This window comes from Epinephelus moara, chromosome 4, assembly GCF_006386435.1.
Source record: "Epinephelus moara isolate mb chromosome 4, YSFRI_EMoa_1.0, whole genome shotgun sequence".
Taxonomy (NCBI): Eukaryota; Metazoa; Chordata; class Actinopteri; order Perciformes; family Serranidae; genus Epinephelus; species Epinephelus moara.
In genome coordinates this window covers 24173984-24199234 of record NC_065509.1, presented here as the reverse complement: position 1 = coordinate 24199234, position 25251 = coordinate 24173984, and the positions used below count along the sequence as shown (strand labels likewise).

Below are 25251 nucleotides of genomic sequence, written 5' to 3'. Positions count from 1 at the left end.
CAAACAAAAATAAACATGGCAGGGATTGTGCAGGAGAGGTAAAAAAACCCCCAAGGGGTTTATTACATTAACTATGGCACAGGTGTTTTTTTCATATTAGATTTAAATGAGAGTAATGATGGACAGGTTTTAATGAAGTGAGGACTGTTGTTGCAATATGAAGGAATGTTTTAGTTTCAGGTTATTAATTAATGAAAACATAGTTATGTTATGTTGCATAACATTTTTGCCCATTGATGCTTCACAGGATGTCGCCTGGAAAATACTGGATTCACTCAAATCAAAAACGCTGCAATGTGTTAGTTTACTAACAGACTTTGAGTCCAGACAGGGTCGCCTTTGTGTCGACTCTGAGAGCTTGACTTGTTTCTGTGGGGAAGCACCAGCGTGTGTGTGTGTGTGTGTGTGTGTGTGTGTGTGTTAGGATGGTCCGTCACAGCTCTGGCACTCAGATAAGTGGTTACCTTGAGCGTCCGGCCTGATGCTTGAAGCCATTCACTCCTCTGTGGCTGGTCGGTGGTAAAAACCTGTGAAAGAAACTCTTGTTCACGTTCACATTCAGACGAGAGATTCTGAGCTGTGAAGACACTCAGACATTCATCCGATCAGCAGCTCACACTGCAGGTAAATCTCACATTTCTCATACTTTTTTGATAACTTTGTTTTAATTTCATTACCTGCAGCTTATTTATTGAGATAAGATTTACACGAGTGCCAAAAGTAAGCAACTGCAAAGTCTTTTGAAAGCAATTTTATGCACCTGTGTGTGTTTTGTGAGCTGTACGTTTATTATTCATGATTTTTCTTATTAAAAAACATTGTCTGATTTTTTATAGACATGAGGTTTGTGATCCTGTTTGCTCTTCTGAGTGGTAAGTCAGGCAATTTCATCAATGACTACATGTTTTTTAGTCTTAATTAAATGTTTAAATAATACGTGTTTTAGATTTAGCACCATAATGATCCACTTTACTGAGCATTGTAATCTGATTACTTTAAATAAATTTGGATTTGCATTATCTACAAACATTGTCAGTCATTTAATTTAGTGTCAGTCTTTTTCTAAAAACATTTTCTTCTATGAAAATGCCTTTTTCCTTCCTCTCTTTCCTCAGTGACTGAACCAACTGTGTTCATTTTGATCTGATCAAGTTTTATATTGTTGTTTTAAATGTATTTGAAATAAGCACTCAGTTAACTGTAATTCATTCGTCTCTTTTTTAAAATGCTGTTTTTACCGTTGTGTTCAGGGGTGTTTGCCGCCCCGTTCGTGAAGGAGGAGGAGGCGAAGCGATTCATCAGGTTGAAGAGACAGTCAGGATACTGGGATCCACACCACTCTCAGAACCAGTGGGGTTACACCATTCAGGAGCAGGTAACACTGCACTGTGTGGTGTGAATACATAATGTAAAACAGTCCCAGCATGATTGACAGGCAAAAGCCTTTTAAAACCATTTAAGATGCATTTCTAAAACAAAGTGTCTTTGTTCCTCAGGCAAACGAGTACTGGACAGCAATACGCACAGATGCACAGTACTACATGGACATGAGTAACATGATGTTCGACCGCTCTGTGGCAACGTGAGTCAGATGATCAGCAGCAAATCAGTTTCAATGTGTAAAACTTCCATATAACTTCATTAGAACTTTGATAACGAGGCAGTCAGTGTGGGTCAAAATGTCACAACAGGCTTGTATTAAACTCAGGGTCCCTAACAGTGACATTATAAAAGCACTTGCTGCAGGGGGTGTGATGCACCAATCTATAGGCCATTGCACTGGAAGTTTACTCTGTGGATAACCAAACTACACCCAAAATAAACCCCTTTTCCAACAGGACAACACCCAAACTACTACCTGTGACACACCAAACCTTAAATCATATCACCACAACTCAGCAGGTGAACTCCCATGACTGGAGGCCAACACCAACCTCAGCACTAAAAGATTCAACCATACGTTAATAAGTTCAGTTTACTCATGTCTAACCACAGGCAAACATTGTTTAATATTAAGAGACACTTATACCTTTCCTCTGCCACTTCCCCTGGACTGTAAGGACCCTTTACAAAAAGAAACAATAAGTTGTTGGCGGATTTTGTTGTTGTCATTTTGTTAAAAATAAAAATACAACAACTTCAGTGTTTACACTTAAAAAAAACAATACCTTGGGTGTGTTTGCACCCCTATGCTACCTTAACAATAAAATCTATTTAAAACTCAAAGTCTGTTTGGCTTACCAGGCGAGCATGCACACAAGAGTGTTCACAGATCAAGGATGAGGCTCTCACACACCTGTGCTCCATGAGCCTCTCAACAGCTCAGGTGCTCTCACCTTGACTGGCCAGATTTCAGCATCAAACAAAAGACAAATTTCTGCCTTAGACAATAAAGTTTCATCTTCCTCTTCTTCCTCTTTCTCTAATAACTATGAATTGTTTTGTTGTTGTTTTTTTCAAATAAATACACTTGCTAAATCGGTTTATAATTCTTTAACTGTAGCCTTTTGTTGTCATTGAGCAGTGTTGCTTTGCCTGAGTGGCATTTCTTGCTTTTGATACTATTGAAATAATAAAGCACACTTTCTTGAAATATTTTTTTATTTTTCCATTTTTTTTTCTCCCATGTGTTTATGTTGCAGGGAAAACAACAGGCTGTATATGGAGATGCTGCGCAATGCACGAGCTCACCTGGACAGTCAGACGGGTGGACACAGATAAAAAGAAAAATAATAAAACTGAAGAGATCATAATTCATATTGTGGACAAAAATATAATAATAATGATGATGATGATGATGATGATGATGATAATAATAACAATACAGTGCTTCCTAGAGGTTAAATCTTTACATTTAACCTAATGCCATTAATGAATAACAGATGTAAAAGTATTCTGAGCCTCAACCATTATGAGGGAATGTATTAGTTTTGCCTTTAAATGCTGTATTGTATATGTGTAATGTGAGCGTTAGTTTAAAATGTGTGTAAGGTTATATAATTGTAAGCTGGCAAAGAACAAAAATCTACATATTGAGGTTACACTTCTTTTGTCCATTTTAATAGATAACCATAAGCTTTAATATCCCATAATGACCTGAACTAAATACTCCTCATATAAAATGCTGCAGCTGTGTAAAATGTTTTTTTTAAATGTTTTTTTTTTTATGTTTTTATGTATTCATTTTAAACATTTAGTTTTAAGAATGTACATTGAATAATAATGTCTTTTTTAGTTGCAAAAACAGCTTTATATTTCTTATATTTCTAGGATTGTCATTGTCTTGTAATAAAATCATGTCATGCAGTTAATAAATATACATTAAACACTTGAATTAGTATCAAAAAATAAAAAATGGATATACATTTGAAAAGTCTCTGTGTTGCATTTTGTATCCACCCTTAGCAAAGCTTGCATGTTTTGCTTTTCAAAATGAGAGCTGGTTGAAATGCACCATATAAGAAAAGACTCATTTATTTTTAAGATGTTTTGGGGAAAAAAAGACTTTTCATCTCTCTGGTTTACCACTAGGTGGTGCTGTCACTTCAGCCATTTCATTTAAATATCATTTTAATGGTGCTTTTTTTCTTCCTCTGTTATCTGTGACAACTTTGTGACTGTACTGTGTGTATCACAATGTGTATGATATTATGAACTTTAATATCCATTCAATGGAGCTAGTTATATATAACAATTATTCAAAAAAAAGTAGTGCATTGTGTATTTAAAACAACTTTATTAGTGCAATAAAGTCCATCTGAACAATACAAATACTGTACTTTCGAGCAGTGGTTCCCAACTGGTGGGTCCCGGTCCAAAAGTCGGTCACGGATCCATTCTGAATGGACCGCAAGTGATTCGCAAATGTGTCAAATTTTGTAAATAACACACTTTATTTTGAGGTACAGTGAGTTTCTGTCACAGAGCTTGCATTTTGAAGTGCCGTTTCCTGCTGTAGAGTGAGTGACAAATGGAAAGCTACCTGACAGAGACAGCAAACTAGCTCGATGACATGGACAAACACAAGTTCGATGCTGACTGTATTAAACTAACTAAGAACTAATGACTAAAGAGAAATCTGGACCCCGTGGCTGGACCAGTTGGGAACCACTGCTTTTGAGGAATTTGTAATTTAAAGAACAAATATCTTCATTCATTCATTTATAATAGTTCATATTATGTTGCGTGAAGTGGCTTCACTAACTGCAGTGACCAAAAAATATCAAATTTTGTATTTGAGGAAGGTGAGATAGACAAAGGACTCGCTGTTCACATACATACAACATCACAGAGAAGGGCTCTCATTGTCATTTCTTCGCCTAACGTATGCTGAAGTCTTTAAGGATTTTGCAAACATGTCAAAGGGTGTTGCATCTGTAATGAATGTGTAAGGTAGTTCAGATGTTGTTGGTACCTTGAGAGATTAAATTGTTTCTATTTCTTACAATACAATATACAATACAACTAAAGCTGACTTATAGTACATAACTTAATAGTTGTGTATGAAAATGAACAGAATGTTTAAGTGATGTTGGGAATTTTAGGTCCACCACATTCATCAAATCAAAGGCAATGGCAATTGAAAGCATAAACAATAATGAGGAAATTGGCTAAGTACATAAATCTGGCGAAGTTTTTTTTTTTTAGCTTAAGTGTTTGCTGAATAAAGTTCTCCTTCTACTCCTTTGTTTGTGTCATTTGTGAATCTAAAGTGACTCTAGCTGAAAAGCAGCACAGGTGGCATCAATTGTCTTTTTTATCTGTAAACAAAATATCGTAATAATCTGACATAACGTTCTAATGTGCATACAAAGTATACAGATAATGACTGAACGACATACAGAACATGTGACAGTGGATCTAGAGAAGAAACAAAACCATCACAGAGTCAAAGTACTCCTTTACAAAACACCTGCAGTGGCTTCGTCTTGCTCGGTGGCAACAAATGTTGTCATAGATTGTTGAAAGCGGATCATCAGCTGCCTGTGAAAGCAGTGTGTTATTGCTACTAGTGTGAAGGTGGATCCTCACTTGCCGTTGGAGGAGGGATTTTCAAAAACATGTACAGAGCTGGAGTGAAGATGAGGACGGTGCCCAGAACTGAGACGGTGAGGAAAGCCCACAAGAAGATCCTGTCTAACACCTGTGCCACAAACTTCCAGTCTTGGACCACCTGGGAAATAGAAGAAATGGGAGATGGTATGACAGCAACATATATAAACATTAAAGGAATACTTTACCCCTAAAATGACCATTTGTGTACCAATTACCCACCCTGCGTTAAGCAGGACTTATTATTGTGTGTCAGCTCTATGCAGAGCCTACGCCATTGAGAGCATTTATACTTGTGCGGTGGTGTGTCTGTGTCACTCTGCAGTTACATCTCCAAAACACTAGTCAGCGGCAGGGTTTCTGTGAAGTGCTGTAAAGTTTAGTTGATTCAAAACACACACTAAACATTGCTTAGCAGCGACAATTTCAAACAAAAGTACACAAATCAGCTTCGCTATAGCTCGCAGGATTCACAGACAAAGCATTTATCTTTTGCTGGACACATTTTCCCCACAAATACAACATGCTAATGTTTTTAGCACAAGCCTATGGCATTTTCCATTGTATAAATTAGCCTAGCAGCTAGCAGACTTTTTCTCTACTCATATCATCTACATCAACACAGAGCCTATGCCGTAAGTAAGGCATCATTTCGACACAGAAGTATAAATCTTTCTCTATATACTGAGCATTCGAGTGGATGAATAAGACTATGATTATTGATGTTTTGCTGTCGCCTATTACTTCAATACATCAAGAACTGTCTCCGTTTTTCGATTTCTTTGTTTACCAGAGGCATGTGAGAAAAACGTTCTCTTCACAAATTCAATACAGGGTGAGTAACTGATATAAAAATGGTCATTTGCTGACGTGTAGTATTCCTTTAAGCCCTGGAGCTATTCTGATGATTACTTGCATTCTTGATGCAGCCAAACCCACCTCACGGATGAAGTGTTCCTTGCGGATATGTCTGCTTATGTAGCGCACTGAGTAGATAGCCTTGTCCAACATGGTCGCCCAGGCCTCATCCTCCTTCCCCTCAGAAGTCGTTTGTCCGTGAGCTCCACTGTTTGCCTTCTGGCCTCCTTTCCGACCTGAACGAGGCTTCAGCTCAGGGCTTTCAGGAGCCAGCTCTGGATAGTGGTAGCGGTCGGTGTGTCCACGCATGCAGAGCAACCTCGGCAATTTCTGAAGGAAGAGGTTACGAACCCACGGCGACATGGGGTGGTAGGTGGCTGAGGAGCGGTGGTGCACGTTGATGACGAAGACAGTGACGATGATTGAGAGTGTGACGAAAATCATAATGAAAAGCAAGTACTCTCCGATAAGCGGGATCACCTTGGAGGAGGAGGGGATGATTTCTTCTATGACCAGGAGGAACACAGTGAGCGACACAAGGACAGAGGTGGAGAGTGACAGCTTCTCGCCCTCATCCGAGGGAAGGTAAAACACCAAGACGGTCAGAAAGGACAAACCCAAACATGGGATGATGAGGAAGAGTGTGTAGAACAACGGCAACCTCTTCAGAATGAAGGAATAAGTGATGAAGGGGTACGAATACATGTCATCCTTCCTGTTCCCTCTGGCACCAGTGGCGCTAAGGATCTCCCACTCCCCATTATCGAAGAAGTCCTTCCGGTCTACCTGGTTGTCTATCAAAACCAGGTCCACCATGTTGCCGTCGTATGTCCAGGAGCCAAACTTCATGGTGCAGTTCTGGCGGTCGAAGGGGAAGAAGGTGACGTCCATAGTGCAGGCGGATTTGTAACTGGCAGGTGGCGTCCAGGTGATGGCACCATTGAACTTGACGATGGCTTTGGTCATCAGGGAGCCCTCGAACCGCCCGTCAGCACTGAAGACACATGGAGCAGAGGTCAGAACATAGTCTTAGAACCACATTTACAGAAGATCTGTATCAGTATCAGGTGATTGTATTGATGTTCTTTATGTAACTTTTGTGGTCTGATTTTATCATTATACAGCACTCTATAGCTCTGATAAGGAAAGCGATACATGCATTTGTTATTTTTCTATTGTTATGCTAACTTCTAGAATAACTAATGGTCAGTGCAAACTAAAAAAATAGGGGACTAAATATGAGCAGCACTTTTAAATTTGGTTACATCTTGAAAATGAGATTCTATCCATAAGTCCTATATCCTCCTCCCTCCTTTTGTTTGGTATGCATTTTTAATTTCTCCAAGCTATTGCAAATCAGTGGGACCCAGTAAGTATAAAAACTAAACATTGTCAACGATAATTAAGTATCAATGTCCTCAAACGAGATGATAATAAAGTCCCAATGTCTTCAAACAAGTACTTCCTATTTAACAGCATCTTAGCTTGTTACTGTTGCTAAAATTGGTCAAATTTGTTGCCATATCAAACTAGAAGCATTATTAATCATAAATAAACAAGTTTCAACTATAAAATGTGATCAGGTGTTGGACCAACTTTTGTATCGGGATCGGCTGCAGACTGACTTGGCAGAGATGGCTGCCATCTTGCTTTTACGTGAATTAGTGTATTGTGCTCTTACTACCACTAGATGGCACAAAAAAAGCATCCACGAACGAGGACAACAGGTCTAAGTTAAGTAGAATGAAGTGTAAGGTCAAGTAAACCCAAAATGTGATGTCCTCATATGAGGACACAGGGTCTGAGGAGGATATATAACTATAATAACTTTTTTGTTTCTGGACTTTTCATATTGGTAAAGTAGTATTTATTTAAGTTTCACATGAAGGTAATCGTCACTCGGTGCACATGAGAGCAGTCTTACTTCTCATAGAGGACGATGTCTGGGAGCCAGATATTTTCAGACGGGACTCTGATCGAAGTGATTCCTCCATATTTGTCTGGATTCCATCGCAGCTTGTAATCGATCCACTCCTGTTCAATGTGAACACAGGACACAGGAATCAGTGTAGTTAGACCTTTAAACAACACTAAACAGTAGTTTTTATTTGCATTTCTAGGCATCAATATTGATAAAACATCTTTTAATAAGTTCTTTCTTCTCTTGGATCATTACACACAAGCACGTCCTGAGGGAAATTAGTTTGTTTTTTTTTGGAGATCCTGTTCTCATTTTATTTTGAGACTGAAAAATAGAAAAGCAAATAAAATAAATAATGATGAAAGTCTGGTTGGGATGCAATGTCTCAGAGTACATTAAGAGTAACTTAAACAATCATGAAATTTGACTTACAAATTATGAAATTTAATCTATTCAGAACTTTACTCACTCAATAAAGTACAAAAAAAAATAAAAAAATAAAAATAAAATTAAACAAAATTTTTATAGGGCTGGTTTAGAAGGAGATTGCGGGTATCTTTCCTTATTGCATATTGCAACCCATTTTTAATAGTCTAGCTTTTTACACCAAAAAATAGATGAACAAATAAATAAAAATCAGTGCATTTTAGTCAAATTCTGTTTTGTCAAGTTAATATTATTTGAAAATGCCTCACAAAAATCTTTTATACAATCAAAAGTATTTCATTTATTAGAAAATAAACTAGTGCTGAACTTATCTTACAGTATTTAGACTGACATCTGTGTTTTTGTAAAAGACACAAGCTAGTCAATACCAATATTATCATGTTCCCTCTTAACACAGCATCACAGTATTATTCAGCAGCATTAGCTTGTCTTTTTACTGACCTGCGGACACAAATGGTGAGATTGATTGTTACCATTTTATGAAGTTAATTTGTTAACTTAGATTCAGAAGCAGGGCCATGCCTCAACCACATCTCTAATTACCTGCCAAGCCTACTTATACCAGGTCAATCCATCCTGCTCTGTTTGTCCCAGATGTCTTGACCCACCCTCCCTTTCCCTTCCTTCATCCATCATCCTCCGTACACACATTCCTTCATCCTCTCATCCCTTCTCCCCTCATCTCTTCCCAATCAATCTGGTGCATACCTCTCCCATGTCTCATTCTAGGTACCGTCTGAGGGGTCTGTAACCCCCACACTGAGTCTCACTGATCTCCAGCACATGCTCCCAGATCAACCTAACAGAAGACACCACTCTTCCACCTTCACCTCCATTTACATCCATTCACCAGCCCTCACCTCCTGAATTACAATTAGACATTTAAACATATTGTTGTGGCATGGTCCTTGCAAGTGAAGCTTCAATCGTTTTGTTTGTTTTTGTGTGTGTTGCTCACCTGAAGCAGCCAAACGTTAGTTGTCATTAGCTGGTTCTTCTCATCCTAAAACACAGACGACAGACAGAAGAGTTATATCAAAAAATGTAAGACAGACCCCAGAGGCAAGATAACTGCGTGGGCACATTTCAAGATCCAAATAAAGAAAAAGGTGTTTTAATATCGCCAAAATTCAAAACTCAAAACTGAAACACTCCCAAAGTCTTTAATACCTGGAGCGACATAAACAGAAAGTGAATTTACATCAACATAGACAACAAACATGAAGATAATGGTAGAAAGATAATCAGTTATGTTCACATGAATATATTTATCTCTGTATTTGATTTTATGTTCTATTCTCTATCTCTTTAATGGCATTATAATGTGTTTCTTTGTTTTTTGGACTTTGTCTTGATGTTTTAGATGTTTTATGGGGAGCAATTTGAATTGTTGCAGAGATGTGTTATATAAATAAACTTAGCTACCAACAAAAAGCAAGAAACCCTAGTGGGCTGCATGTGATGTAACCTGTTTACAGTCTGACCTGGGTACTTCCTTCATGATGATAGATTTGATTAGTGGACTAGATGAGAAGCATGGTTGAAAGCAAACTAAATCATCCCCTCCTTTGCCATGAAATCAGACAGAATCTCATTTACCTGTCTCTGCCACTTCCTTAGCAAACAAGAAAAAGAAACATAAAACCGGGGGTGGGTGCAGTGAACCCTGAAGCCGAAGCAATATAAATGCAGCGAGAGGAAAATAGATGAAGACGGGAATAGAGAGATGGAGAGTGGTTAACACAGGTTTATTTCCACATCACTGGAGGGGAGTTTGAAAAATAGAAGGGGGACGACTGAGAGCAAAAGACTTGAGAGAAATAAAGAGTAGAGACGTACACAATGACGTCTCTGTTCAGTGTATCCAGACCAGGCCTCAGCTGTCACACTGAGTTGGATGTTTTGGTGATCACACAGAGCAGAGGTGAACCATAATCTAATACAGAGCCATGTACAGTAGCAGCCCAGAGACGCACATGGAGAAGCCAAGCTCTCTTCCCCGCTCTCTATTCCCAAACCAACAGATCATCAACCTGAATCTTTCCTCTCTGCAGATCCATGAGGGCTCTCTGTTTAATTCATCACTGATTGTTTTTACCCAGCACTCTTATTAGGTGGAAAGATGAAGGGTTAAATCTGAACTGGTCGAGATGAATATTTCAAGCTCAGAGGAGCAGCTAGTCCATTAGCATCCTCTGTTTTCTCCTCTCGGACACCTAAACCATCTCAACCTATCACAGCCAGCCTCTGAAATATTAAAGGAACACTCCAGAGACAGAGGGTGTGTGATTGTAGATATGAAGAGAGTGTTCCCGAGCTATTTCAGGAACACAGAAAGCTCCGCACACTGTGACGCTGCCAGTGGCCTCTTTGGTTTCAGCACCACAATTATTTTGCATTTTTCATTTGTCTTCTACGTTTTTAATTTTTGTTTTCAGCTCAGTTAGTTTCCCGAGTGGGTTTGCTCATTTTAGTTTATCTTTATTGTTAAAAAATTATTAGTATTACTTTGGTTTTAGTTTTTTATTATAAGGGGGGGGGGTTATTTATCAGGGGAAAGATTTGTTGATATGTTGAAATCCAAGTGTCAATTAAGAGATGCATCAAAGCCTCTTCATGCTTGTTGTGTTGAACAAATTTAACCAAACTGACAAAGACTAAAACTAAAGACATTTCCTGCATATTTTGTTTATTTTATTTTAGTTAGTTTTGTAAGTGTACAATATCAGTTCAGTTACCTTTTGTTTTTTCCTGAGGCCTAGTTTTTATTTATTTATTTCAGTTTAAACCAACACATTCTCACTTCGACCTCCTCACATATAGACGTTTGGTCACGGACCTTCCACATCCAGATATAACATAGGTTCGGCTGGACCCAGCAACCGACACAGACTTTTGCCGCCTTAATTGTCTTTCTTGTTCCATCATGTTTCCTCCTGACGCCGCCGAGTGTCGTATACTATAACAACGACTGGCTGCGCATCATGCTGACATTAAAGGACGCCTTTTTTCAAGTGGATTTCAACGACTTCGGACTGAAACAAGGTTATTTGAAATGTTTTTTTCTTTTCACACCGAGTTTACAATAATGTTGTTCAGCATCATGGACAGCGACACTGCTTGGCTGAAAACAAAAGAATGAACGAAGGAAGGTTCTTTGTTATATTTAAATGTCGTAACTCGCTCTTATTTTGAAGGATAAGGATGGAAATGTACTATAGTTTTCCCATAAAAAGACCAAAACCAACAATGCATTAGTAGGTGTTTTACACTTCACCACTACTCCAATAATCTACTGATAGGATACAAATCACAATACAGGGGGTACGATTTGAATGTATTGTGAAATAATGTGGTACTGTCAGGCGATGTGTATTAGCATATTATATTTGTATATCAAAAAACATAATATCACAATAGTCAAGTGTGTTAAATTTTTTTACACCCCTATTCACCACTACGTGTGGTGAAGACGTAGATCTTTAAAAACTGACCGCACATATTATCACAATACGATACATACACAATGTATTCCTCTTTTTCTAAATAAAAGTATTTCAAATTAAGGTCTAAATGATTCCTTAAAACCACAGAGTCCTGTGCAAATTAAAGCCAAACAGGAGCAAATTGTTCATTAGTTGGGGAGTATTTACAGACTTGGTGCACTTGCAAGCAATTTCTGACTACAGGACGATGTATGTGGAATAGACTCCAAATAAACTGTAATGGCCATGATCATGTGTTTCTAACAGTTTTAGACAAGAACTGAGATCTGTGGCACAGAATGAAAAGCTTCATCAGGCTTGACTACACAGACAATACTGGCTAGTAGGATCTATTTATTGTTGGTTTGGGTCTTTTCATGTGATTTGTTGGCAGTAACCCCAGACTTATCCTTTAAAGGAACAGTGTGTGACATTTAAGAAGATTCAGTGGCATCTATCAGTGAGGACTGCAGATTGCAATTAGCTTTAACTTCTCCCATTAGGAGTCCTTCAGTGCTCATTGTTCAGGAGGTCAGAGGTCTCCTCCTCTCCAAAGCACATGGACCAGGTGATTAAAACTGGTAAAACACTGAACAAAGCAGTTTCACCTTACAAATGAGTGTTTCTCCAACAGGACGCTGGCCCAGCACCTGCAGGTGCGCACACCTATTTTTTCTGGGAACTTGAGATTTAGACATTAACAAGGTTTTTATCTGCAGACATCTCTTCATCTCAAAAATAAACAGAGCTGGTAAATTAAACCGTAAAAATACTGAATAAAGAAATTTCACATTAAAAATCAGTATTCTTCTGACACTCTTGTTGTGGAGGGGCTACTACAATGGCCGACGTGAAAACGCAAATGGCCCTATCTAGAGTCAGTATTTGGTTTGTCAGTTCTAGGCTACTGTAGAAATATGCAGTGCACCACAGTGATCTTTGTGGACAAGGACCAGCTCCTTATGTAGATATAAGCGACTTATTCTAAGGTAATGAAAACATGACAATTCTCATTTTCAGCTTATTTTACACTATTAGATTATTTTCCATTTCTGCCCATATATTGCCCCAAATCTTGAACACTGGACCTTTAAGATCATCGTCATGATAAGGTCAAATATAAGGTACAAAATAAGGTGTTTGTTTAGATAAACTGTGGCGTTCTTCTTCTTCTAACTACATTTCCCATTAGGTAGCTTCAAAATCAGAATGAAATATTTTCCATGCTGCACACACTGTCACTGAAGCTGTAACATGCTCTTATTTAGTAAACACTTACAACATTAGTACATGGGTGACATTAAGCCTGATGTTTTACAAATAAGTGAATACATTTCCATGTGATTGACCTTTTTAGTAAGTCTAAAAACCTCTACCACAGCATAGTATAGGTCTTAAATAGAAAATTGTTAAGTATGAGGGGTTTGTGGATAACTTGGATTCACTAGCGGGATCCGATACTACAGATCTTCTCATGAACACGTAAGTGTGTGAGTGCAGGTGTGTTCTCACCACATCAACCAGCTGGGAGATCTTGAGTCCGAAGCGCACCCTCACAGTGTCGTTGGCATGCTGGATGGGCCTGACCCAGCGCTGGTAGCCTTGGAAAAGGTTCTTCAGCAGGGCGTCCTCCATCTCCGCCAAGGATACAAACTCACTCTGAGCTGGAACAAAGAGGAGAAGTGTGGATTCATTTAATAAGCTCATTACATTAACACATGCTTTGCGTTAACTGATGAATAAAATAGAATTGAGTACAGCTTTCACTGACGAAAAAACAAACAAAAAAGCCCAAATCCCTTCTTTTGCCACAATTTCATTTAACAGCAATGAAAAATAGATTATCATAACTTTATTCTGATTACTGTTGTTGAGGACTTTTTTGACATATTTTCTTTCATAAAACATTAGACATGTGCAAATGTCTTTTAAGTGGTTCTTTTGGAGAAGTTTTAGGCTGCTTCTGGAGAGGTACAGTCTGAAAGGAAACCACAGCTGGGTTGACAGTAGCACCTTGACATTCAAATCCTTTGAATTGCCTGTTCTTCATAAAAATGACCTATGAGAGAGCCTTTGTACGAAGAAATGATGGTAAAACTTTGAAAGTATGTTGCAGCACCATGGACAGTAATCCTACTGAAAATGAAATGGATTTATGTTCAAACTTGCAGACTGTGGAGAGATGGGTTAGGCACCATCACGGAGCAGATGTAGGTCTTATTGGCTCACGTTTTTTCACTTTATATTACACATTTCTACGACTAAGGCTGAATTATTTCTGTGAGAGCAGTTAATATATATAATTCTCACTGCTCATCCAACTGTTCCCTGGCGTAGAAAAGCCAGGGAGAAAGAAACAACCACCAGAGCGAGGGTCAGCCAGTCGGCTAGCTGGCGAAAGGCGGCCAACTCACAGCTGAACTCCTCTGGGAAGAACCTCAGCTCTCCCGTGAAGCTATCCTGACCAACTTCAGAGTGGAAATTACTGCCCTTTTGTACAGAGCTGAGGCAGAAAATTAAGGCATTGCGCTCAGAGACTACACAAAGTTTTCAAGCCCTGTGCCATGAGCTAGGAGAGGAGGTATAGAAACTTCACCAACACCATGCACAGGTTGTGGCGGAGCAAGACAACATAGATGCACTTGAACACATCCAGCAGCTGGAGAACTACCAATCTGACTCATTAGTGAATCCTTGTGTGCTCCATTATATGAATTAACAGAGTATGTATTACACAAAGTGTTGTTGTTGTTGTTGTTTCTCTCCAAATCCAGCATATCTTCACCCCCAAAAAGCCAAAATCTGGAAAATTCCCCAGGCAAATCACAGCAATTGTAACTTAAGTCCTCCAGCTGTGTTTCGACAGGTATTGTAGGCACATCAGATACAGCTGAGGGTGAGAGGTGAATCATGCAGCTCTGCAAATGGAGGGGAAGGTGACAGCAATAATATAAGCCGGGCAGTCAGCACATCAGTCAGCCCGAGGCGATACTATGTCTCCGGAGGGACAGAGACAGTAATATTGACAAAAGGCAGCCATAATGTCAGACACGTGAGGGACGTCAAGTGCTAGAGTCGCTGTGTGTGGCGAGGAGGAAGCGTGGCCCTTTTAACCTGCTTGTTGGTTTCTCCTCTGGCTTCACATCTGTCTGACATCACGGGGTGAATAAATGTACAGTGCCCACAGAGCAAACAGAAAACCACAAAGTCAGAGGGCATTCGCTTCCTGTCGGATCACCTCTGTCTGTGCTTTCAATGACTCAGAAGTGCTGAGAGCTGGACACTGACATCTGACACCTGTGTTCCTGTTCGTCTGATGACCAGTCATCTTCAGCACAAACAGAGCTGGGGCCCCAACACCTTTTTCTTCTGCTGATATGTGGCTTAAAATTCCCTCTGGTGGATGCAGGAGTGCAGTGGAAAAAGCTCTGATAACATCTGATTTTTGTTCATTATTTTTAGCTCATTATTTAGTCATTATTATTATTACAAATACAGTTAAACGTGTTTTTGGAGAGGAAAAAGTGGAAATGTTTTCTTCGACTAAAAGTAGCCTACAAAATAAGATCAACAGACATAAAAGCACATGATAAATAAATAGATTTAATAAATTCTGTGACAAATTGCTGTAAAGTAAAAACAACAGACTTTTGGATAAGCAGTGAATAGGTTGTAGCCTACTTTTTGGGTGACGAGGTCATCAGAGGTGATGCGCAGCTGATTTGAATCTTTATAGACATCAGTGATGCACCACATGGTCCATCTTTTCAAACCTAAACCAAAAACCAAGATACTGCAGAAAAACACTAAAAAGATATTCAGAAAAACACATCTTACCGGGGATGTCGGCGAGGGACAGCGGGCAGAGGAGGAGGAGGAGGAGGAGGAGGAGGACCGCCAACTTCATCTTGTTGTCCTCCAGGTCCGACTGCGCGCTCCTGCTCCTGCAGCCTCCTGTTACTATCCGCTGTTCAGCTGGAGAGGAGTAGCTACACACACTGAGGTGGCAAAAACACCGTGGTGCTCAGTACCATGCGGAGAACAAGCCCTCTGCTGCAGTTTCACAGCGGTGTGAGGGCGCATGTGGCCGGCGTCCCTGTGCTGTGATTCCGGTGGAGGTGGAGGCGTCACGGGGAGCGGCTGTCAGCGGAGCGGCTCCCTGGAGGGAGAGGAGGAGGAAGAAGGGAGGGAGGGAAGGAGGAGGGATGCCCGGGTGGGGCTGAGACGTGGAGTTTGAAAGATGCTTTGATACTTTTTTTTTGTTTTTTGTCAGCTGTGTAGGCAGCAGGTCTGATCAGGGATGCGTTTTGTCACAGAGTATAATGTAAATTAAAAAAATAAATTATTCCTGATACTATGAAATGATATTCTAAGCTGTGACATCGTCCTTTAAAATGTTTACAGCATTTGCACATTTCACAAAGCCCCTATAGGAACACTCATAATGACTTCAGCATTTGTATTTCCTCATTAGGTTGACTAGCCTATATCTACAGTTATGATGTGCTGTAATTATAGTTCCGTGTGCTAAAGGCTGGATGTCATGCTGCTAATAGACTGCTACCTTATTCCCTGCAGAGGGCTGCATGCCCTGCAGTAACACAGTACTAGCCCACAGTTTAATTGGCAGATAGAGGGAGATCAGCTGTGTTTCTCATGTCACTGTCGTTGCTCGTCCACTGGAGAGCGCCATTAGGAGCAGTAAACCAGGACATCATGTTATTAGAGGTTACACGACAGGAGAGGGCTTCACTGTTATTTAAACAGCCCCTCCAGCTACAGAGCAGGCATGTGATGGAGAAAAAAAGACTATTATGATATTCCAGTTGTTTGTGTTCTTACAGCATCTGGTTTATATGTATTCATTTGCCATATTATCAGTCATGGTATATATTCAGTAGGTCCAGTGTGAGCACTTTGACTAGAATCATATTTGCTGTTACTGACTGTGGCACGTTATGTGATACTGTATTGTCCTCTACTGCACAACAGCTGCACAGGACAGTACAAAAACCTGTGCAGTGAAGTTTATCTTCTGTCAGCATTTTAATTATACACATGCAGTTGTGCATTATGTTTAATTTAGTTTATTAGCACATACATGTATAGAAAATACAGGAAAAAATGGCATGTGTCGGCAAAATGTAACTAGGTGTTCAATTTGCATCATTGTACCAACGTAGTGCATTTATTTTGAAAGAAACTGTAGGCAAACCGCGTATTTCCAGTGAAAGTGGAGGTGTATTTTGGAAATAGACAGTGCGTGTAACTGGCAGAAGTTGACATGGGAAAACAAATTCTCACTCCGTCCTCGTCACGACCACCAACCACCAACCACCAATAAAAGCTTCTTAACACAGCCAGACATGTAACTACAAGAATATGATCCTAAGATGGGAAGAAATGAACAACATGCAACAAGCAAGATTACATGTGTCCGTGATGTTAGCATGTAGCTACATGTAGCAGTGTGTATAGCAACACTTCCTCCTGTTAAAAAAAACACCAATAAAAGCTTCTTGACACAACTGGACATGTTTCAGCAACACATTCTCACTCCGACCTCGTCACATATCGACGTTTGGTCATGAACTTTCCACATCCACATACGACGTGAAAGGTACCCTGGGTGTGTTGGTTGTTGATGTTCTGGGACACCGTGTCAAGTTCTGCCTGTTACATGCATTGTCTTCTTTCAAAATAAACGCACTACGTCGGTACAACAGTTTGAATTGATGTTTTTTTCCTCCAACAACTAACCCACTGGTTTAGATAAAAAGGACAGGGTTTGGCTTTATAATCTTACGGGACGCGAACACCACTCTCCTGAATGAAGGTCAGTGTTTGTTGGACCCATCCACCATCCGTCCCACTCACCCTACTCAGGCTTTTGCCACCCTAACTTCTGTTCTTGTCCCGCAGCTGACACCACTGTATGCCAAACTATAATGATGACCAGCCGCGTATTATGCCAACGTTAAAGGACAGCTTTTTTCATCAGTGTCTGGCGCCGCAAGTCACTGCCCAAGCACTGGATTTCAACGACTTCAGAGTGAGACCAGGTTGCGTCCCAGACCTTCAACAACCAAGGGCACCTTGCAAGTCATATCTCTACGTGGAAAGTCCATGACCAAACGTTGATTTGTGATGAGGTCAGAGTGAGAATGTGTTGCTCGTGCTCATGACGGCTACTACATGAAACTGCCCACATCAAGGTCTGTGGATTATCCTGAGTAACCAGGTCATCACAAGCTGAGCATCTGGTTTCATTATCGTCAAGAGAAGGAAGACTCTCTACGGCCGATATCTCCAACACTCTGCACCTCACACCATAACAATCTAGATTGATAAATGACACTACAGTTACAAGAAAAACAATGTATTTTTGATTTTGGGGTGAACTGTTCCTTTAATGGATACTGAGCACTGGAACAAAACACAAGTATTCAGTTGCTTAAGTATAAAAACATTAATGTAAAACACGCCAGAGGTGAAACGCACACACACACACACACACACACACACGTACCACTCCTGTGTAGGTGTTTCCCTGTTGTGCTGCTTGTCGTGTCCTATCAGTGAACCAGCTGCCACGAGAGACTCATGAACTCTCAAACAACACACACTCTGTCACAGCCAGATGTTTCCAGTGTCAGACATCCAGTCAGCCATGAGGGTATTATCTGTCCCAGGGTGCATTTCTTTGTGTTCACGCGTTGTACCTATGGACGAATCAAACTTAAGAGTAAAGGGACCAGCAGGTTGCACATACTCATGGGAACATATAACCATAGACGAGAGCGGATCTATTTGTGAGGTGTTGTTGCAGCAGGTTGTGCGACCAAATGCTGCATCACAATTATATAACACTCTGATTGTGTTTTTTTAATTCTTTTCTTTTCTTTATTTCCTTTAAACACACAAAAACAAACAGAACAAACACGAGTCACTCTGCAGCCAGCGATCTGTATGGAGACAAGAAAAAGAGAACAGAAGGTCTGATTCACACACAAAGACAGAGAGACAAAAAAAGGGAACAGAAAAAGAGTGCTGAGAGCAACATAAACTCATTAACATCACCCCCACACAAACACACAACTGATGGCGATGGCGGTTTATAAATCACAGCTGAGAACAACAACACTTTTGATGAAGAACTGTGTGTTGAGAAATCTGTACTGTGCTACCAGCTGACTTCTAAAAGAGAGTGCACAAAATGTTTAGCAGAGGTGAGAACAAGCTGTTGATAGAAATGGGCTTTACAGTTTAGTATCTACGAGACTGGTAGCACTGTGTTCATTAAAAGAAATATCTAAAACTCTTTGTCAGCTTTTAGGATTCATTTTATTAAGCCAAAGGTGAAATAACAGATATCATGTTGTAGTGTCAGCGCTACTTTCATTGTACAGAACAGAGTTTGCATGTTCTCCCCGCGTCAGTGTGGGTTTTCTCCGGGTACTCTGGTTTCCTCCCACAGTCCAAAGACATGCACCTTAGGTCAATTGGTGACTCTAAATTGCCTGTAGGTGTGAATGTTTGTCTGTCTCTGTGTCAGCCCTGTGATTATCTGGCAACCTATCCCAGTGTCATCTGGAGTATTACACAGCAGCTCGAATATGTGTTGGTCAATGGAGAGTTGTCTTAATGCTTCAGATACACCCAGAATAATTAATACAGGTTCTGGTTCTTATGACATATCAATAGTTTCAAAGACTGCTGCTCAAGGAGCCCCAGTCACACTTTGAAGTCGTCGAAGTCCTTGGGCAGTGACTTGTGGCGTCAGAAACCAACGAAAAAAGGCATCCTTTAATGTCGGCATGATGGGGGAAACGTGGCGGGACAAGGATAAAAGTTAAGGCGTAAAAAGTCCAACAGGGGTGCGCAGGAGGGGTGTTGAATGGGTCCAAGAAACACAGACTTTTACCCAAGAGAGCAGTGTTCGCATCCCGTAAGATTCTAAAGCCGAACCCTGTTTTTTTTTTTTTTCTAAACCTAACCGCGTGTTTTTGTTCCCTAAACCTAACCGCGTGTTTTTGTTTCTTAAACCTAACCGCGTGTTTTTGTTCCCTAAACCTAACCGCGTGTTTTTGTTCCCTAAACCTAACCGCGTGTTTTTGTTTCTTAAACCTAACCGCGTGTTTTTGTTCCCTAAACCTAACCACGTGTTTTTGTTCCCTAAACCTAACCGCGTGTTTTTGTTCCCTAAACCTAACCACGTGTTTTTAGAAATAGATAGAAGAAATATTCTTGCTTTCCCTAACAAAACCTTTTTCCCTGTAGGAGCTCCATACTACAAAAAGGCACAACATGTGAAGCGAATTCTCAAACACTGATAAGGAAAAATATTTGATAGTGTAGATGTGTGCTGTCAGTAAAAACCTGCCACTTTACACCTGCATACCACATGAACATGACTAAAATTCTAACCTGGTGTTTGGCAGGAACTGACCGGCATGTTGGTGCACCATATGGTGAGGAGATGTGGACACCCAAAGAAGCATGTGGAAATGAATATCATTACCACAGAGTATTTGAACAGCAGTCATGCCAGTTAATATACCTTCAGTCAGTACAAACATTTGATGATGATGATCAGTCATGATTGTCATGAATCGAGCATTCGTATTAGGCCAGTTCACCCAAAATGTTTTTAAGTGTCATGAATGGAGATACAAGATTGAGGCTATGTTTCTTGCATTGCTCCTTTAAGCATGTAGCACAACCAACACCCCTCCTCCTCGGCCCCAGCTGTTTCATATGTTTGCCATGTTTATTTATTCCTAGCTGTAATGGCCAATCGAACATCTGGCTAAGACACAACATTTGAAAATAAGCCTCCTGGCAAATAATTTCCAACCCAGTTGCCATTTTTCTTGGCAGATATGTTACAGTTTCACATTATTATGTAGCAGATACATCAACACTTTATATTTCAACAACACCGTGGTTAGCGCGTGGTTATGTTCAGGTGCAAAAACCACTTGGTTATGATTAGGAAAAGATTATATTATGGCTTAAAATACCTGGTTTTGGGGGTACAATCACTCCTGGAAAGCAGTGATGTCTCGGTAAAAAAACACAAAACAGCTTTCTGTGGCATTACCCGTGCTGAATAAACAGCTATGGAGAGCTAAAAAACACCCATGTTTGGTGCCTAAATGCAGCTGAAAACAGCAATGACTCACTAAATCACAACTGGTTTTGTTGTTTGTTGGTCTCTAACAGTGGTCTGCAATTTCATAGGTGTCTCATCGAAGAGAGACACCATCTGCCATCCCCCCACCTCCACGTGACAGTCGGCTCATATACTACATTACTTTATATTTATATATTTATATAATAGGTATGAAATGTACAAATGAAACATATTTGTGATTTGCAGAAAACACACATTTTATTTTGGCAACTGGGCAACTGAACACATTTGTCCATTCAGAAGTTACATTTTCAGTTTTCTTTTGCAACATCTCACACACAGGCCCAAACTGAAAGTCGTTGGCCAAAATGACACATTTTGTTAGCAAAATGCTCCAACACTTAAAAAACACCAAAAACTTGTGGTCGACTGAATACATTCTTTCAATTACAGTTTTTTCAAATGTTTAAACACATTTCCAGAAACTGTGACTCGATTTCTCAAAATTCGAAACACAAAACTGAAAAGAGACCATTTTGTGAAAACTCCACAAACCTCTTGCAAAATGAAACACTGCACTCAAAACCATGTTCTCTCTTTTCAAAACTGAGTCTTTCAACTAAAATGATAAACACAGCCATCATATGAATATCACCTACATAACTTTAAAAACTGGTGTGATAAATTTAAAACACCACCATCAAAATATTCTTCACATATGTTTTGATTTCATGAGACCATGTCACATATTCAAATGTATAAAACTGGGTAGAAATTGTTTCCGTTTTTCTGCTTTTGGCTGCGTTTTTTTGGTACATACAGTACAAAAAACGTTGCCATATTGCAATACAATACTTTGAATATATCATATAAATATTGCATTGACACAATCGTCATATCAGCATAGTGTACAATGCACATATGTTTTTCTAACAAGCTTCAAGTGGGCCAAACTCACAACCCAATTGCCCAGAGTCATACTGTTACTAAACTTGATACTGCAACATTTTCAGAGTTCTGAGAATACACAACTGTCACCTTTTTTGGTAAAACTCACTGTACTGATACTGTAAGTAAAATAAGAAACACTACAGCACTGTATAGCACATTTCACTCACAAGGACAATTCAAAGTGCTTCAATAGAGAAACAAATATACAACATAACAAAGGATACAGATTTATAATAAAAGAGCAAAGAGAAAAGATAATAAAAGTTCATTTATTTAGTTAATTTCTATTTTATTTTTAAAAATCTATTAAAAATCACCATTAAAATAGCAAAAGTGCAGACAAGAGCTGCAAAGATAAAAAAAGATTATTTAAAATGATTTAAAATTGAGTTTAAAAGTAAGGTTGCAGTCACTACAGGGAGGAGTGTTTTTAGCTTTGACTTAACAGCGGTCAGAGTCGGGGCATGTCTAACATCATCTGGGGGGTTATTCCAGCTTTGTGCTGGATGATAACAAAACACTGCTTCACCATGTTTTGTTCTGACTCTTGGGACAGTCAACAGGCCAGCTCCAGATGTCCTCGGGGTCCTGGAAGGTTCATATGTCACAAGCATGTCAGAGATATATACAAACATATTTGGGCGCTGAGCTACAGGGTGATTTATACACAAGCAGCAAGATTTGGGAATCAGTTCTCTGAGGTAGCCATTGTAAGGATTTTGGAACTGGAGTAATGTGGTCATATTTCCTAGTTTTTGTCAAGACCCTCATAGCAGCAGCAGCATTCTGAGTAATGTTTTGAAAGTCCTACAAGAGACCACTGCAGAAATCTCATCTACTGGAAATAAAGGTGTGGGTGAGCCTTACAGTATAATGTTCAGGTGACTGAACTGAGTGCAAAAGAAATATTTTTTCGCAGGCCTTCCTCCATTCTTCATGCTGCTCTGACACATGATTGGAGTGTTTGCCAGTTGAGTTTGAACAGGTGAGTCAAACCAAGTGATAATTAGGGTGCATTAGCATTAGCATTTCGAAGGCCAGTGTTTCCCAGGTGACCACAGTGTGTTAAATGCTGTGATTTGTGCTCAGAGTTTTGCAAAAACATGATTTAAAATTTCTTTTTGAGTGAAAAGAACAAACTTGTGCTCTGAGGTCAGCAGTCTGGAGTTTTGTTGTTGATACATGAGCTTCAAGTTGTCAGAAATGTGTGCATAGTTTCTTTTTTTGTGTGTACAATGAAGAAAAACTGTGATCTTTGTTAAAAAAAAAACTTAATTTGTGCTTTATGGCCATTTAAGCCATTTGTTGACACTTTACATAGAAAAACATGCACCTGCATTTTTTTACACTTTTTTGAGATGTCCTGTTGAAATACTGCTTTAAAAAAAGACATTTCTCATGAAAGGTTTCTTCATTTAAATTATTATATTCTTTGGAGTATTTATTTTTACGTGCTTTGGCTTCTTTGATTCATCCTTGCAAACAGCAGCACAGAGGTGGCATGTTTTATAGATGGATGACTGATTGCTGATTGAAGAGAGGTGCAAAAGAGTCTCACACAGCTGCATTAGAGGTTTACAATTATGCAACAATTTCTATCAGATGTGAATAGATATTGTCCTTTTGTGTAACACAGTAAATCCAGTAGTGTTTCAAGTCTTTCAATGAGATCTGTGTTAGCTGTTTTGAGAAAGGGTGAGAAAAATGTGTGAAACTGATGAAAAAGTGTTAACACAACTGCAAGAAAGAATTTGCAGAAAAGACCTCAGCTGTGCTAAGAAAGAGATGATGAAGATCAGATAGATCCCAGTTTCATTAAGCGTGTCTTACCAATTGAAGAAAACTGAAATGTGTATTGTTGCTTTAAGAGAAATCAAAAAGAGAAAGAAAAAACCTCCAAAAGCTTCAGTTGTATGTGCAGATGTCGTAATGACTGGATGTTTGACAGGCAGAAAGACTCCTGCATGGCTCAGAGGCAGAATCTTAATATCAATCAGAAAAATTCTTTACTTTAAAAACGATCGGTATGTGGGGAGTCAGTCGGGAGATCGGACAGACAGATCAGGCAGGTGGAGACAAAAGTTGAGGTCCAGGTAACACACAGCTGAAATCTATAACACCAGGTAAACTAAACACTATAAGAATGCTGGAACACTTGACTAAAAGTACAAAGACAAACTGGCGCAGAGAAAGGGGAATGCATGGACTTAATAAACTGGGGAGGGAAGTGTTATGAGTGACAGCTGACGCTAATCGGGGCGGGGTAGGCAATCACACAGGAGGGAAACAACCAGGAGCAGGAGGTGAAGTATCGGAAACAAGTTCATTGTGAGGAGTTTTCATTGGGACTCTCTAGTTCCACTTCCAGTTAAAACAGTTGATGGTGAGGTCTGTGGATTATCCGAAGTAGCTGGGACACTGTTTTTGGAAGGATGTAGAGTTTTAAAAATACTGTTTTGGACTGAGCATCACAAAACAAAACAAAAACCCAGGCAGAAACCTCTCTGACTAATATCTTTAAACCTGGACAAATAAAAGGAAAAGTACAGCGTCTGCATGGACGCATCTTGTGATTTGGGGGAAATGACAGTTGAAGAGGGAAATGGGAATGAATTTTAGGAGTGGCTCCACGATACGATATTATCACGATACTTACATCATGATACAATATTTCTGCGATTTTACACGTTTGACAATATGCTGAGTATTGTGATAAAATATATCTATATATGGTATATTTCTATCTATAAAGTAATACTGGCCAAACTTCTGACCTACCTCTGCTCCCTTCTGTGTGTTAGCTCTGTTACCAGTTACGCTCCTCCAAGTGGGTGCTCTTTAATGTACCCGAGGTTTTATCAGATGTGGGGAAAACTGCATTCTCCTACACTGCACCTTGGACATGAAACAATCTTTAAAAAGATCTAAAATTAGAAACACTTATATTCATCATGGAATTTAAGGGCATCATAAAGAATATAGCCTAGTGACAGAGACATGTGCTTGTTTTTGTTGAGAGGCCACTATGTTTGAATAGTTGTGGTTTTATATGTTCTATTTGTTGCATTTTAAGTGTGTTTTGATTGGCTGCTTCCTTGGCCAGGTCTCTCTTGTAAAAGAGATTTTCAATCTCAATGGAACCTCCTAGTTAAATAAAGGTTAAATAAGTAAATAAAAATAAATATATTGCGATCTTACTATATAATGAGGAAAAGTCTGTGTGTGGGTGTGTCTGTTCCACGTTTTTCTCCTCACTGACTTGGTCAATCCATGTGAAATGTGGCACAGTGGTAGAGGGTCATGGGAGGATGAGAATGAAGCAATATTACATCAATTGGCCAAAGGGGGGCGCTATAGCAACCAATTGAAATTGCAAACTTTGAATGGGCATATCTCATGCC

The 25251-nt window shown here is 39.5% G+C and overlaps 2 protein-coding genes across 3 annotated transcripts; one reads left to right on the top strand and one right to left on the bottom strand.

Annotated features, from left to right (window-relative positions):
• The first annotated feature begins 486 nt into the window (after positions 1 to 486).
• Positions 487 to 3639, top strand: LOC126389474 (uncharacterized protein C3orf85-like). Of its 2 annotated transcripts, none has more exons than XM_050043198.1 (5): positions 487 to 624; positions 837 to 873; positions 1279 to 1375; positions 1497 to 1582; positions 2643 to 3639. In XM_050043198.1, the coding sequence occupies exons 2-5, from the start codon at positions 839 to 841 to the stop codon at positions 2719 to 2721; spliced, it is 297 nt and encodes a 98-aa protein (XP_049899155.1). In that variant the 5' UTR covers positions 487 to 624; positions 837 to 838; the 3' UTR covers positions 2722 to 3639. The 2 variants fall into 2 exon arrangements, with proteins under 2 accessions (XP_049899155.1, XP_049899154.1); XM_050043197.1 differs by having other exon boundaries at positions 489 to 624; positions 837 to 872; positions 1251 to 1375; positions 2643 to 3636.
• Positions 3640 to 3751: 112 nt separating this feature from the next.
• On the bottom strand, positions 3752 to 15905 carry LOC126389469 (neuronal acetylcholine receptor subunit non-alpha-2-like). The gene is made up of 6 exons (XM_050043186.1): positions 15601 to 15905; positions 13276 to 13427; positions 9237 to 9281; positions 7835 to 7944; positions 5992 to 6904; positions 3752 to 5173 (listed from the first exon to the last, which is right to left on the bottom strand). The coding sequence occupies exons 1-6, from the start codon at positions 15668 to 15670 to the stop codon at positions 5009 to 5011; spliced, it is 1455 nt and encodes a 484-aa protein (XP_049899143.1). The 5' UTR covers positions 15671 to 15905; the 3' UTR covers positions 3752 to 5008.
• Between the last annotated feature and the right edge of the window lie 9346 nt (positions 15906 to 25251).

Excerpts from the sequence above, each read along its gene's own strand:
- LOC126389474 (XM_050043197.1), top strand. The coding sequence starts at position 839 with ATGAGGTTTGTGATCCTGTTTGCTCTTCTGAGTG. Across the intron at positions 873-1,250 it reads CCTGTTTGCTCTTCTGAGTG|GGGTGTTTGCCGCCCCGTTC; the intron begins GTAAGTCAGGCA and ends CGTTGTGTTCAG. Across the intron at positions 1,376-1,496 it reads GTTACACCATTCAGGAGCAG|GCAAACGAGTACTGGACAGC; the intron begins GTAACACTGCAC and ends TTTGTTCCTCAG.
- LOC126389469 (XM_050043186.1), bottom strand. The coding sequence starts at position 15,670 with ATGAAGTTGGCGGTCCTCCTCCTCCTCCTCCTCCTCCTCCTCTGCCCG. Across the intron at positions 13,428-15,600 it reads GTCCCTCGCCGACATCCCCG|CTCAGAGTGAGTTTGTATCC; the intron begins GTAAGATGTGTT and ends TCTTTGTTCCAG. Across the intron at positions 9,282-13,275 it reads TCTCCCAGCTGGTTGATGTG|GATGAGAAGAACCAGCTAAT; the intron begins GTGAGAACACAC and ends TCTGTGTTTTAG.